The sequence below is a fragment of the Eucyclogobius newberryi genome, unplaced genomic scaffold (assembly GCF_026437365.1).
Source record: "Eucyclogobius newberryi isolate DKJ021-1_F unplaced genomic scaffold, fEucNew1.0.hap1 SCAF_1, whole genome shotgun sequence".
Lineage (NCBI taxonomy): Eukaryota > Metazoa > Chordata > Actinopteri > Gobiiformes > Gobiidae > Eucyclogobius > Eucyclogobius newberryi.
The window spans coordinates 606,053-620,431 of NW_027315723.1; the positions used below are offsets into that span (position 1 = coordinate 606,053).

Genomic DNA, 14,379 nt, shown 5'->3' on the forward strand with positions numbered 1-14,379 from the left:
CCCATGGTGCTCCCCCATGGTGCTCCCCCATGTGCTCCCCCATGGTGCTCCCCCCATGGTGCTCCCCCATGGTGCTCCCCCATGTGCTCCCCCATGGTGCTCCCCCCATGGTGCTCCCCCCATGGTGCTCCCCCCATGGTGCTCCCCCATGGTGCTCCCCCATGTGCTCCCCCATGGTGCTCCCCCCATGGTGCTCCCCCATGTGCTCCCCCCATGGTGCTCCCCCATGTGCTCCCCCCATGGTGCTCCCCCCATGGTGCTCCCCCCATGGTGCTAACCCCATGGTGGTCCCCCATGTGCTCCCCCCATGGTGCTCCCCCCATGGTGCTCCCCCCATGGTGCTAACCCCATGGTGCTCCCCCCATGGTGCTCCCCCCATGGTGCTAACCCCATGGTGCTCCCCCCATGGTGCTCCCCCCATGGTGCTCCCCCCATGGTGCTCCCCCCATGGTGCTAACCCCATGGTGGTCCCCCATGTGCTCCCCCCATGGTGCTCCCCCCATGGTGCTCCCCCCATGGTGCTAACCCCATGGTGCTCCCCCCATGGTGCTCCCCCCATGGTGCTCCCCCCATGGTGCTCCCCCCATGGTGCTAACCCCATGGTGCTCCCCCCATGGTGCTCCCCTACACTTCCTCTGTCTTGGTCCAGCCGGGAACCTTTAAAAAGGGAGCTTGTTCCTGGAGGGAACCCTTTGACTCCTGGACACAAGAACAGAGGAAGTGAGTAACATACAATTCACTAAAAACACAAACCACATTAACACCGAAACATCTTCAACAAATATTGCACCATATATTGCACATAACCAATTTCATCATTTAATCTGTCTCCCTTTTCCCTCCAGGACAGACGGCTTCCTCCAAGGGCCCCTGTGCACCAGATCTAAAAATGTGATAAAAGAAACATTATTTTTATAAATATTTAAAATCAATTTTGTGCAATTGTCTTCTTAAAGTTCTAATAGATGTATAAAGTGCTGTGTGCAATTAAAGTTAAATGTAATTTAAAGTGCAAATAGTGAACAGTGTAAAGTGCTAGTGTAACAGGCTCTTTGTTACAGTAGTACATGTAGTACGTGTACTACGTGTAGTACATGTAGTACACGTCCTACACGTACTACATGTACTACACGTGCTACACGTAGTACACGTACGTGTAGTATGTGTAGTACATGTAGTACGTGTAGTACGTGTAGTACGTGTAGTATGTGTAGTATGTGTAGTACGTGTAGTACGTGTAGTACGTGTAGTACGTGTAGTACGTGTAGTACGTGTAGTACGTGTAGTATGTGTAGTACATGTAGTATGTGTGGTACGTGTGGTACATGTAGTACGTGTAGTACGTGTAGTACGTGTAGTACGTGTAGTACGTGTAGTATGTGTAGTATGTGTAGTACATGTAGTATGTGTAGTATGTGTAGTACGTGTAGTACATGTAGTATGTGTAGTACATGTATGTGTAGTATGTGTAGTACGTGTAGTACGTGTAGTACGTGTAGTATGTGTAGTACATGTAGTATGTGTAGTACGTGTAGTACGTGTAGTATGTGTAGTATGTGTAGTATGTGTAGTACGTGTAGTACATGTATGTGTAGTATGTGTAGTACATGTATGTGTAGTATGTGTAGTAGATGTAGTATGTGTAGTACATGTATGTGTAGTATGTGTAGTAGATGTAGTATGTGTAGTATGTGTAGTACATGTAGTACATGTAGTATGTGTAGTATGTGTAGTATGTGTAGTACGTGTAGTACGTGTAGTATGTGTAGTATGTGTAGTATGTGTAGTATGTGTAGTATGTGTAGTACATGTAGTATGTGTAGTATGTGTAGTACGTGTAGTACGTGTAGTATGTGTAGTATGTGTAGTACATGTAGTACGTGTAGTATGTGTAGTATGTGTAGTACGTGTAGTACGTGTAGTACATGTATGTGTAGTATGTGTAGTAGATGTAGTATGTGTAGTATGTGTAGTACATTCTGAGAACGAGAGGCTCAAAAACAGATAAAGTTTAAAAAAATAAAAAAAAAGTTTTTTGAATGATCATAAAACGCACGTGCCATTTTATGCTGTAGTGAATTCCTGATTAAATGTTTTAATCAAGAACCAAAAATATGTAGGAAAATAATCCACATTTAAAAGGTGCAGTACCACCGCCCGTCCTTCAGATGGCGCTGCTTCACGGCGTCTCGTTTCCGGTTTACAGGAGCTAACAGAAGCTAGCGAGATGACAACATTAAGACCTTTTACCTGCGATGATTTATTTAAATTTAATAATATGTGAGTCGCTAGTTTGTTTAATTATTTCTGAGTTTATATTTTATCCAGTTTATCTAGTTTACTTTGTTGTAAATCCTCCACAAAGTCGTAAAAACGTGTTGGAGCTGCGCTTAGCATCACAAAGCTAACGTGCTAACGCTGCTAAAAGCACAACAATGAGACTTTTCCAGTTCTGAGCGCGTGTCTAGTTTGTATTTCCTCTGTTTATGTCGTGATGACGTTTCATATTCATGCAGTGAATCATCTCAAATGTGTTTGTTTTTGCAGTAACTTGGATCCTCTGACGGAAACTGTATCCTTTAAACTCTGTGTGTGTGTGTGTGTGTGTGTGTGTGTGTGTGTGTGTGTGTGTGTGTGTGTGTGTGTGTGTGTGTGTGTGTGTGTGTGTGTGTGTGTGTGTGTGTGTGTGTGTGTGTGTGTGTGTGTGTGTGTGTGTGTGTGTGTGTGTGTCTGTGTCTGTGTGTGTGTGTGTGTGTCTGTGTGTGTGTGTGTGTCTGTGTGTGTGTGTGTGTCTGTGTCTGTGTCTGTGTGTGTCTGTGTCTGTGTGTGTGTGTGTGTGTCTGTGTGTGTGTGTGTGTGTGTGTGTCTGTGTCTGTGTGTCTGTGTGTCTGTGTCTGTGTGTCTCAGTGTGTGTGGTGTAGATATAGTTTTAAAAGTTTTACATAAAGACCCAGTCCTGGTTCTGGTTCTGGTTCTGGTGTGGTTCCTGACCCGTGCTCAGTATGGGATCCCCTTCTACCTCCAGTATCTGGCTCACTGGCCCGAATACTTCATCGTGGCTGAAGCTCCTGGAGGAGAACTCATGGGATACAGTGAGTCAAGCACCTTTAACATGTGACACACGTGTTCACCACACGCTTAACATGTGACACACGTGTTCACCACACGCTTAACATGTGACACACGTGTTCACCACACGCTTAACATGTGACACACGTGTTCACCACACGCTTAACATGTGACACACGTGTTCACCACACGCTTAACATGTGACACACGTGTTCGCCACACGCTTAACATGTGACACACGTGTTCACCACACGTGTTCACCACACGATTAACATGTGACACACGTGTTCACCACACGCTTAACATGTGTTCACCACACGCTTAACATGTGACACACGTGTTCACCACACGCTTAACACGTGACACACGTGTTCACCACACGCTTCAACATGTGACACACGTGTTCACCACACGCTTTAACACGTGACACACGTGTTCACCACACGCTTTAACACGTGACACACGTGTTCACCACACGCTTAACATGTGACACGTGTTCACCACACGCTTAATATGTGACACACGTGTTCACCACATGCTTTAACATGTGACACGTGTTCACCACACGCTTAACATGTGATACGTGTTCACCACACGCTTAACATGTGACACACGTGTTCACCACACGCTTAACATGTGACACACGTGTTCACCACACGCTTAACATGTGTTCACCACAAGCTTAACATGTGACACACGTTCACCACACGCTTTAACATGTGACACACGTGTTCACCACACGTGTTCACCACACGTGTTCACCACACGTGTTCACCACACGTGTTCACCACACGTGTTCACCACACGCTTAACATGTGACACACGTGTTCACCACACGCTTAACATGTGACACACGTGTTCACCACACGCTTAACATGTGACACACGTGTTCACCACACGCTTAACATGTGACACACGTGTTCACCACACGCTTAACATGTGACACACGTATTCACCACACGCTTAACATGTCACACACGTGTTCACCACACGCTTAACATGTGTTCACCACACGCTTAACATGTGACACACGTGTTCACCACACGCTTAACATGTGACACACGTGTTCACCACACGCTTAACATGTGACACACGTTCACCACACGCTTCAAAATGTGACACACGTGTTCACCACACGCTTTAACATGTGACACACGTGTTCACCACACGCTTAACATGTGACACACGTGTTCACCACACGCTTAACATGTGACACGTGTTCACCACACGCTTAACATGTGACACACGTGTACACCACATGCTTTAACATGTGACACACGTGTTCACCACACGCTTAACATGTGACACACGTGTTCACCACACGCTTAACATGTGACACACGTGTTCACCACACGCTTAACATGTGTTCACCACACGCTTAACATGTGACACACGTTCACCACACGCTTTAACATGTGACACACGTGTTCACCACACGTGTTCACCACACGCTTAACATGTGACACACGTGTTCACCACACGTGTTCACCACACGCTTAACATGTGACACACGTGTTCACCACACGCTTAACATGTGACACACGTGTTCACCACACGCTTAACATGTGACAAACGTGTTCACCACACGCTTAACATGTGTTCACCACACGCTTAACATGTGACACACGTTCACCACACGCTTTAACATGTGACACACGTGTTCACCACACGCTTAACATGTGACACACGTGTTCACCACACGTGTTCACCACACGCTTAACATGTGACACACGTGTTCACCACACGCTTAACATGTGACACACGTGTTCACCACACGCTTAACATGTGTTCACCTCACGCTTAACATGTGACACACGTTCACCACACGCTTTAACATGTGACACACGTGTTCACCACACGCTTAACATGTGTTCACCACACGCTTAACATGTGACACACGTTCACCACACGCTTTAACATGTGACACACGTGTTCACCACACGTGTTCACCACACGTGTTCACCACACGCTTAACATGTGACGTGTTCACCACACACTTAACATGTGACACACGTGTTCACCACACGCTTAACATGTGTTCACCACACGCTTAACATGTGTTCACCACACGCTTAACATGTGACACACGTTCACCACAAGCTTTAACATGTGACACACGTGTTCACCACACGTGTTCACCACACGTGTTCACCACACGCTTAACATGTGACGTGTTCACCACACGCTTAACATGTGACGTGTTCACCACACGCTTAACATGTGACACACGTGTTCACCACACGCTTAACATGTGACACACGTGTTCACCACACGCTTAACATGTGACACACGTGTTCACCACACGCTTAACATGTGACACACGTGTTCACCACACGCTTTAACATGTGACACACGTGTTCACCACACGCTTTAACATGTGACACACGTGTTCACCACACGCTTAACATGTGACACACGTGTTCACCACACGCTTAACATGTGACACGTGTTCACCACACGCTTAACATGTGACACGTGTTCACCACACGCTTAACATGTGACACGTGTTCACCACACGCTTTAACATGTGATACGTGTTCACCACACGCTTAACATGTGACACGTGTTCACCACACGCTTAACATGTGACACACGTGTTCACCACACGCTTAACATGTGAAACGTGTTCACCACACGCTTAACATGTGACACACGTGTTCACCACACGCTTTAACATGTGATACGTGTTCACCACACGCTTAACATGTGATACGTGTTCACCACACGCTTAACATGTGACACGTGTTCACCACACGCTTAACATGTGACCCACATGTTCACCACACGCTTAACATGCGACCCACATGTTCAACACACGCTTAACATGTGACACACGTGTTCAACACACGCTTAACATGTGACACACGTGTTCACCACACGCTTAACATGTGACACACGTGTTCACCACACGCTTAACATGTGACACACGTGTTCACCACACGCTTAACATGTGACACACGTGTTCACCACACGCTTAACATGTGACACACGTGTTCACCACACGCTTAACATGTGACACACGTGTTCGCCACACGCTTAACATGTGACACACGTGTTCGCCACACGCTTAACATGTGACACACGTGTTCACCACACGTGTTCACCACACGATTAACATGTGACACACGTGTTCACCACACGCTTAACATGTGTTCACCACACGCTTAACATGTGACACACGTGTTCACCACACGCTTAACATGTGACACACGTGTTCACCACACGCTTAACATGTGACACACGTGATCACCACACGCTTAACATGTGACACACATGCTCACCACACGCTTAACATGTGTTCACCACACGCTTAACATGTGACACACGTTCACCACACGCTTTAACATGTGACACACGTGTTCACCACACGTGTTCACCACACGTGTTCACCACACGCTTAACATGTGACACACGTGTTCACCACACGTGTTCACCACACGCTTAACATGTGACACACGTGTTCACCACACGCTTAACATTTGACAAACGTGTTCACCACACGCTTAACATGTGTTCACCACACGCTTAACATGTGACACACGTTCACCACACGCTTTAACATGTGACACACGTGTTCGCCACACGCTTAACATGTGACACACGTGTTCACCACACGTGTTCACCACACGCTTAACATGTGACACACGTGTTCACCACACGCTTATCATGTGACACACGTGTTCACCACACGCCTAACATGTGACAAACGTGTTCACCACACGCTTAACATGTGTTCACCACACGCTTAACATGTGACACACGTTCACCACACGCTTTAACATGTGACACACGTGTTCACCACACGCTTAACATGTGTTCACCACACGCTTTAACATGTGACACACGTGTTCACCACACGTGTTCACCACACGCTTAACATGTGACGTGTTCACCACACGCTTAACATGTGACGTGTTCACCACACGCTTAACATGTGACACACGTGTTCACCACACGCTTAACATGTGACACACGTGTTCACCACACGCTTTAACATGTGACACACGTGTTCACCACACGTGTTCACCACACGCTTAACATGTGACACACGTGTTCACCACACGCTTAACATGTGACACACGTGTTCACCACACGCTTTAACATGTGACACACGTGTTCACCACACGCTTTAACATGTGACACACGTGTTCACCACACGCTTTAACATGTGACACACGTGTTCACCACACGCTTTAACATGTGACACACGTGTTCACCACACGTGTTCACCACACGCTTAACATGTGACACACGTGTTCACCACACGCTTAACATGTGACACGTGTTCACCACACGCTTAACATGTGACACGTGTTCACCACACGCTTAACATGTGACACGTGTTCACCACACGCTTAGCATGTGACACGTGTTCACCACACGCTTAAACATGTGATACGTGTTCACCACACGCTTAGCATGTGACACGTGTTCACCACACGCTTAGCATGTGACACGTGTTCACCACACGCTTAACATGTGACACACGTGTTCACCACACGCTTAACATGTGACACGTGTTCACCACACGCTTAACATGTGACACGTGTTCACCACACGCTTAACATGTGACACGTGTTCACCACACGCTTAGCATGTGACACGTGTTCACCACACGCTTAAACATGTGACACGTGTTCACCACACGCTTAACATGTGACACGTGTTCACCACACGCTTAACATGTGACACGTGCTCACCACACGCTTAACATGTGACACGTGTTCACCACACGCTTAACATGTGACACGTGTTCACCACACGCTTAACATGTGACACACTTGTTCACCACACGCTTTAACATGTGATACGTGTTCACCACACGCTTTAACATGTGACACGTGTTCACCACACGCTTAACATGTGACACACGTGTTCACCACACGCTTTAACATGTGACACGTGTTCACCACACGTTTAACATGTGACCCACGTGTTCACCACACGCTTAACATGTGACACACGTGTTCAACACACGCTTAACATGTGACACACGTGTTCACCACACGCTTAACATGTGACACACGTGTTCACCACACGCTTAACATGTGACACGTGTTCACCACACGCTTAACATGTGACACGTGTTCACCACACGCTTAACATGTGACACACGTGTTCACCACACGCTTAACATGTGACACACGTGTTCACCACACGCTAAACATGTGACACACGTGTTCACCACACGCTTAACATGTGACACACGTGTTCGCCACCCGCTTAACATGTGACACACGTGTTCGCCACACGCTTAACATGTGACACACGTGTTCACCACACGTGTTCACCACACGATTAACATGTGACACACGTGTTCACCACACGCTCAACATGTGTTCACCACACGCTTTAACACGTGACACACGTGTTCACCACACGCTTTAACATTTGACACACGTGTTCACCACACGCTTAACATGTGACACGTGTTCACCACACGCTTAACATGTGACACACGTGTTCACCACACGCTTAACATTTGACACACGTGTTCACCACATGCTTTCCCATGTGACACACGTGTTCACCACACGTTTTCACCACACGCTTAACATGTGATACGTGTTCACCACACGCTTAACATGTGACACACGTGTTCACCACACGCTTAACATGTGTTCACCACACGCTTAACATGTGACACACGTTCACCACACGCTTTAACATGTGACACACGTGTTCACCACACGTGTTCACCACACGTGTTCACCACACGTGTTCACCACACGTGTTCACCACACGCTTAACATGTGACACGTGTTCACCACACGCTTAACATGTGACACACGTGTTCACCACACACTTAACATGTGACACACGTGTTCACCACACGCTTAACATGTGACACACGTGTTCACCACACGCTTAACATGTGACACACGTGTTCACCACACGCTTAACATGTCACACACGTGTTCACCACACGCTTAACATGTGTTCACCACACGCTTAACATGTGACACACGTGTTCACCACACGCTTAACATGTGACACACGTGTTCACCACACGCTTCAACATGTGACACACGTGTTCACCACACACTTAACATGTGACACACGTGTTCACCACACGCTTTAACATGTGACACACGTGTTCACCACACGCTTAACATGTGACACACGTGTTCACCACACGCTTAACATGTGACACACGTGTTCACCACACGCTTAACATGTGACACACGTGTTCACCACACGCTTAACATGTGTTCACCACACGCTTAACATGTGACACACGTTCACCACACGCTTTAACATGTGACACACGTGTTCACCACACGTGTTCACCACACGCTTAACATGTGACACACGTGTTCACCACACGTGTTCACCACACGCTTAACATGTGACACACGTGTTCACCACACGCTTAACATGTGACAAACGTGTTCACCACACGCTTAACATGTGTTCACCACACGCTTAACATGTGACACACGTTCACCACACGCTTTAACATGTGACACACGTGTTCACCACACGCTTAACATGTGACACGTGTTCACCACACGCTTAACATGTGACACACGTGTTCACCACACGCTTAACATGTGACACAAGTGTTCACCACACGCTTTAACATGTGATACGTGTTCACCACACGCTTAACATGTGACACGTGTTCACCACACGCTTAACATGTGACAAACGTGTTCACCACACGCTTAACATGTGACACACGTGTTCACCACACGTGTTCACCACACGTGTTCACCACACGCTTAACATGTGACAAACGTGTTCACCACACGCTTAACATGTGTTCACCACACGCTTAACATGTGACACACGTGTTCACCACACGCTTAACATGTGTTCACCACACGCTTAACATGTGACACACGTGTTCACCACACGCTTAACATGTGACACACGTGTTCACCACACGCTTAACATGTGACACACGTGTTCACCACACGTGTTCACCACACGCTTAACATGTGACACACGTGTTCACCACACGCTTAACATGTGACACACGTGTTCACCACACGCTTAACATGTGACACACGTGTTCACCACACGCTTTAACATGTGACACACGTGTTCACCACACGTGTTCACCACACGTTTAACATGTGACACACGTGTTCACCACACGCTTAACATGTGACACGTGTTCACCACACGCTTAACATGTGACACACGTGTTCACCACACGCTTTAACATGTGATACGTGTTCACCACACGCTTAACATGTGACACGTGTTCACCACACGCTTAACATGTGACACACGTGTTCACCACACGCTTAACATGTGACACAAGTGTTCACCACACGCTTTAACATGTGATACGTGTTCACCACACGCTTAACATGTGACACGTGTTCACCACACGCTTAACATGTGACCCACATGTTCACCACACGCTTAACATGCGACCCACGTGTTCAACACACGCTTAACATGTGACACACGTGTTCACCACACGCTTAACATGTGACACACGTGTTCACCACACGCTTAACATGTGACACACGTGTTCACCACACGCTTAACATGTGACACACGTGTTCACCACACGCTTAACATGTGACACACGTGTTCACCACACGCTTTAACATGTGACATGTGTGTTCTGGAGTCATGGGAAAGGCGGAGGGTTCGGTGGCGCGTGAGGAGTGGCACGGTCATGTGACGGCGTTGTCTGTGGCCCCAGAGTTCCGGCGTCTGGGACTCGCCGCGCAGCTCATGGACATGTTAGAAGAGATCTCTGAGAGGTACGATCGTTTCCTCTGACCCACATCCGGGTCAGAGAGCGGGAGTCTGACCCGGATGTGGGTCAGACTCCCGCTCTCTGACCCGGATGTCCTGTGTTTCAGGAAAGGCGGGTTCTTCGTGGACCTGTTCGTGCGCGTGTCCAATCAGGTCGCAGTGAACATGTACAAGCGCCTGGGCTACAGCGTCTACAGAACCGTCATCGAGTATTACTCTGCCAGCAACGGAGAGCCGGACGAGGACGCTTATGGTGAGTGAGACGAGGACGAGCGCGGTGAGTGAGACGAGGATGAGCCGGACGAGGACGCTTACGGTGAGTGAGACGAGGACGCTTACGGTGAGTGAGACGAGGACGCTTACGGTGAGTGAGACGAGGACGCTTACGGTGAGTGAGATGAGGACGCTTGCGGTGAGTGAGACGAGGACGAGCCAGACGAGGACGCTTACGGTGAGTGGGACGAGGACGCTTACATAAAGGCTCTTTCTTGGTCTTCTGGTTTCAGACATGAGGAAAGCTTTGTCCAGAGACACAGAGAAGAAGTCCATCGTCCCTCTGCCCCACCCGGTCCGACCCGAGGACATCGAATAACAAGAGTCTGTGGCCCCCCGAAAACACCATCTGTAAATACTCAAACAAACCTGAGGGGGCGCCACAGACCAGAGGAGAGACCGGAGAGAGGAGAGACCAGAGAGAGGAGAGACCAGAGAGAGGAGAGACCGGCGAGAGGAGAGACCGGCGAGAGGAGAGACCAGAGAGAGGAGAGACCAGAGGAGAGACCAGAGAGAGGAGAGACCGGCGAGAGGAGAGACCAGAGGGGGCGCCACAGACGCTTTGTCATATCAACTGTCTCTACTGTACTGACTGAATAAAACCTGTAAAATCAGTTTGTGTTGTTGATTTGCGGAGACCAGAGGGGAGAGACCAGAGGAGAGACCAGAGGAGAGAGACCAGAGGAGAGACCAGAGGAGAGACCAGAGGGGAGAGACCAGAGGAGAGACCAGAGGAGAGAGACCAGAGGAGAGACCAGAGGAGAGACCAGAGGGGAGACCAGAGGGGAGAGACCAGAGGAGAGACCAGAGGGGAGAGACCAGAGGAGAGACCAGAGGAGAGAGACCAGAGGAGAGACCAGAGGAGAGACCAGAGGGGAGAGACCAGAGGAGAGACCAGAGGGGAGACCAGAGGGGAGACCAGAGGGGAGACCAGAGGGGAGACCAGAGGGGAGAGACCAGAGGGGAGAGACCAGAGAGGAGAGACCAGAGAGGAGAGACCAGAGAGGAGACCAGAGAGGAGACCAGAGGAGAGACCAGAGGGGAGAGACCAGAGGAGAGAGACCAGAGGAGAGACCAGAGGGGAGACCAGAGGGGAGACCAGAGGGGAGACCAGAGGAGAGACCAGAGGGGAGACCAGAGGGGAGACCAGAGGGGAGAGACCAGAGGGGAGAGACCAGAGGGGAGAGACCAGAGGGGAGAGACCAGAGGGGAGAGACCAGAGGAGAGAGACCAGAGGAGAGAGACCAGAGGAGAGAGACCAGAGGAGAGAGACCAGAGGAGAGAGACCAGAGGAGAGACCAGAGGAGAGACACCAGAGGAGAGACACCAGAGGGGAGACCAGAGGGGAGACCAGAGGAGAGACCAGAGGGGAGAGACCAGAGGAGAGACCAGAGGAGAGACCAGAGGGGAGAGACCAGAGGGGAGAGACCAGAGAGGAGAGACCAGAGGGGAGAGACCAGAGGGGAGAGACCAGAGGGGAGAGACCAGAGGGGAGACCAGAGGAGAGACCAGAGGGGAGAGACCAGAGGGGAGAGACCAGAGGGGAGAGACCAGAGGAGAGACCAGAGGAGAGACCAGAGGAGAGACCAGAGGGGAGAGACCAGAGGAGAGACCAGAGGAGAGACCAGAGGGGAGACCAGAGGGGAGAGACCAGAGGGGAGAGACCAGAGGGGAGAGACCAGAGAGGAGAGACCAGAGAGGAGAGACCAGAGGGGAGAGACCAGAGGGGAGAGACCAGAGGAGAGACCAGAGGAGAGACCAGAGGGGAGAGACCAGAGGAGAGACCAGAGGGGAGAGACCAGAGGAGAGACCAGAGGAGAGAGACCAGAGGGGAGACCAGAGGGGAGAGACCAGAGGGGAGAGACCAGAGGGGAGAGACCAGAGGGGAGAGACCAGAGGGGAGACCAGAGGGGAGACCAGAGGGGAGAGACCAGAGGGGAGAGAGACCAGAGGAGAGACCAGAGGGGAGACCAGAGAGAGGAGAGACCAGAGAGAGGAGAGACAGGAGAGAGGAGAAACCGGAGAGAAGAGAGACCAGAGAGAGGAGAGACCAGAGGGGGCGCCACAGACGCTTTGTCATATCAACTGTCTCTACTGTACTGACTGAATAAAACCTGTAAAATCAGTTTGTGTTGTTGATTTGCGGAGACCAGAGGGGAGAGACCAGAGGAGAGACCAGAGGAGAGACCAGAGGAGAGAGACCAGAGGAGAGACCAGAGGAGAGACCAGAGGAGAGACCAGAGGAGAGACCAGAGGGGAGAGACCAGAGGGGAGAGACCAGAGGAGAGACCAGAGGAGAGAGACCAGAGGAGAGACCAGAGGAGAGACCAGAGGAGAGACCAGAGGAGAGACCAGAGGGGAGAGACCAGAGGGGAGAGACCAGAGGGGAGAGACCAGAGGGGAGAGACCAGAGAGGAGAGACCAGAGAGGAGACCAGAGAGGAGACCAGAGGAGAGACCAGAGGAGAGACCAGAGGGGAGAGACCAGAGGGGAGAGACCAGAGGAGAGACCAGAGGGGAGACCAGAGGAGAGACCAGAGGAGAGACCAGAGGGGAGACCAGAGGGGAGACCAGAGGGGAGAGACCAGAGAGGAGAGACCAGAGGGGAGAGACCAGAGGAGAGACCAGAGGAGAGAGACCAGAGGAGAGACCAGAGGAGAGACCAGAGGAGAGACCAGAGGGGAGAGACCAGAGGAGAGAGAGACCAGAGGAGAGACCAGAGGAGAGACCAGAGGAGAGACCAGAGGAGAGAGACCAGAGGAGAGACCAGAGGGGAGAGACCAGAGGAGAGACCAGAGGGGAGAGACCAGAGGAGAGAGACCAGAGGAGAGACCAGAGGGGAGACCAGAGGAGAGACCAGAGGGGAGAGACCAGAGGGGAGAGACCAGAGGGGAGAGACCAGAGAGGAGAGACCAGAGAGGAGACCAGAGAGGAGACCAGAGGAGAGACCAGAGGAGAGACCAGAGGGGAGAGACCAGAGGGGAGAGACCAGAGGAGAGACCAGAGGGGAGACCAGAGGAGAGACCAGAGGAGAGACCAGAGGGGAGACCAGAGGGGAGACCAGAGGGGAGAGACCAGAGAGGAGAGACCAGAGGGGAGAGACCAGAGGAGAGAGACCAGAGGAGAGACCAGAGGAGAGACCAGAGGAGAGACCAGAGGGGAGAGACCAGAGGAGAGAGAGACCAGAGGAGAGACCAGAGGAGAGACCAGAGGAGAGACCAGAGGAGAGAGACCAGAGGAGAGACCAGAGGGGAGAGACCAGAGGAGAGACCAGAGGGGAGAGACCAGAGGAGAGAGACCAGAGGAGAGACCAGAG

The 14,379-nt window shown here is 50.4% G+C and overlaps 1 protein-coding gene across 1 annotated transcript; it reads left to right on the top strand.

The window, feature by feature from the left end:
* The first annotated feature begins 2,188 nt into the window (after nt 1-2,188).
* On the top strand, nt 2,189-11,675 carry naa20 (N-alpha-acetyltransferase 20, NatB catalytic subunit). Its single transcript, XM_072450397.1, has 6 exons — nt 2,189-2,280; nt 2,548-2,572; nt 3,002-3,092; nt 10,661-10,796; nt 10,899-11,044; nt 11,298-11,675. The coding sequence occupies exons 1-6, from the start codon at nt 2,228-2,230 to the stop codon at nt 11,381-11,383; spliced, it is 537 nt and encodes a 178-aa protein (XP_072306498.1). The 5' UTR covers nt 2,189-2,227; the 3' UTR covers nt 11,384-11,675.
* The last annotated feature ends 2,704 nt before the right edge of the window (nt 11,676-14,379 follow it).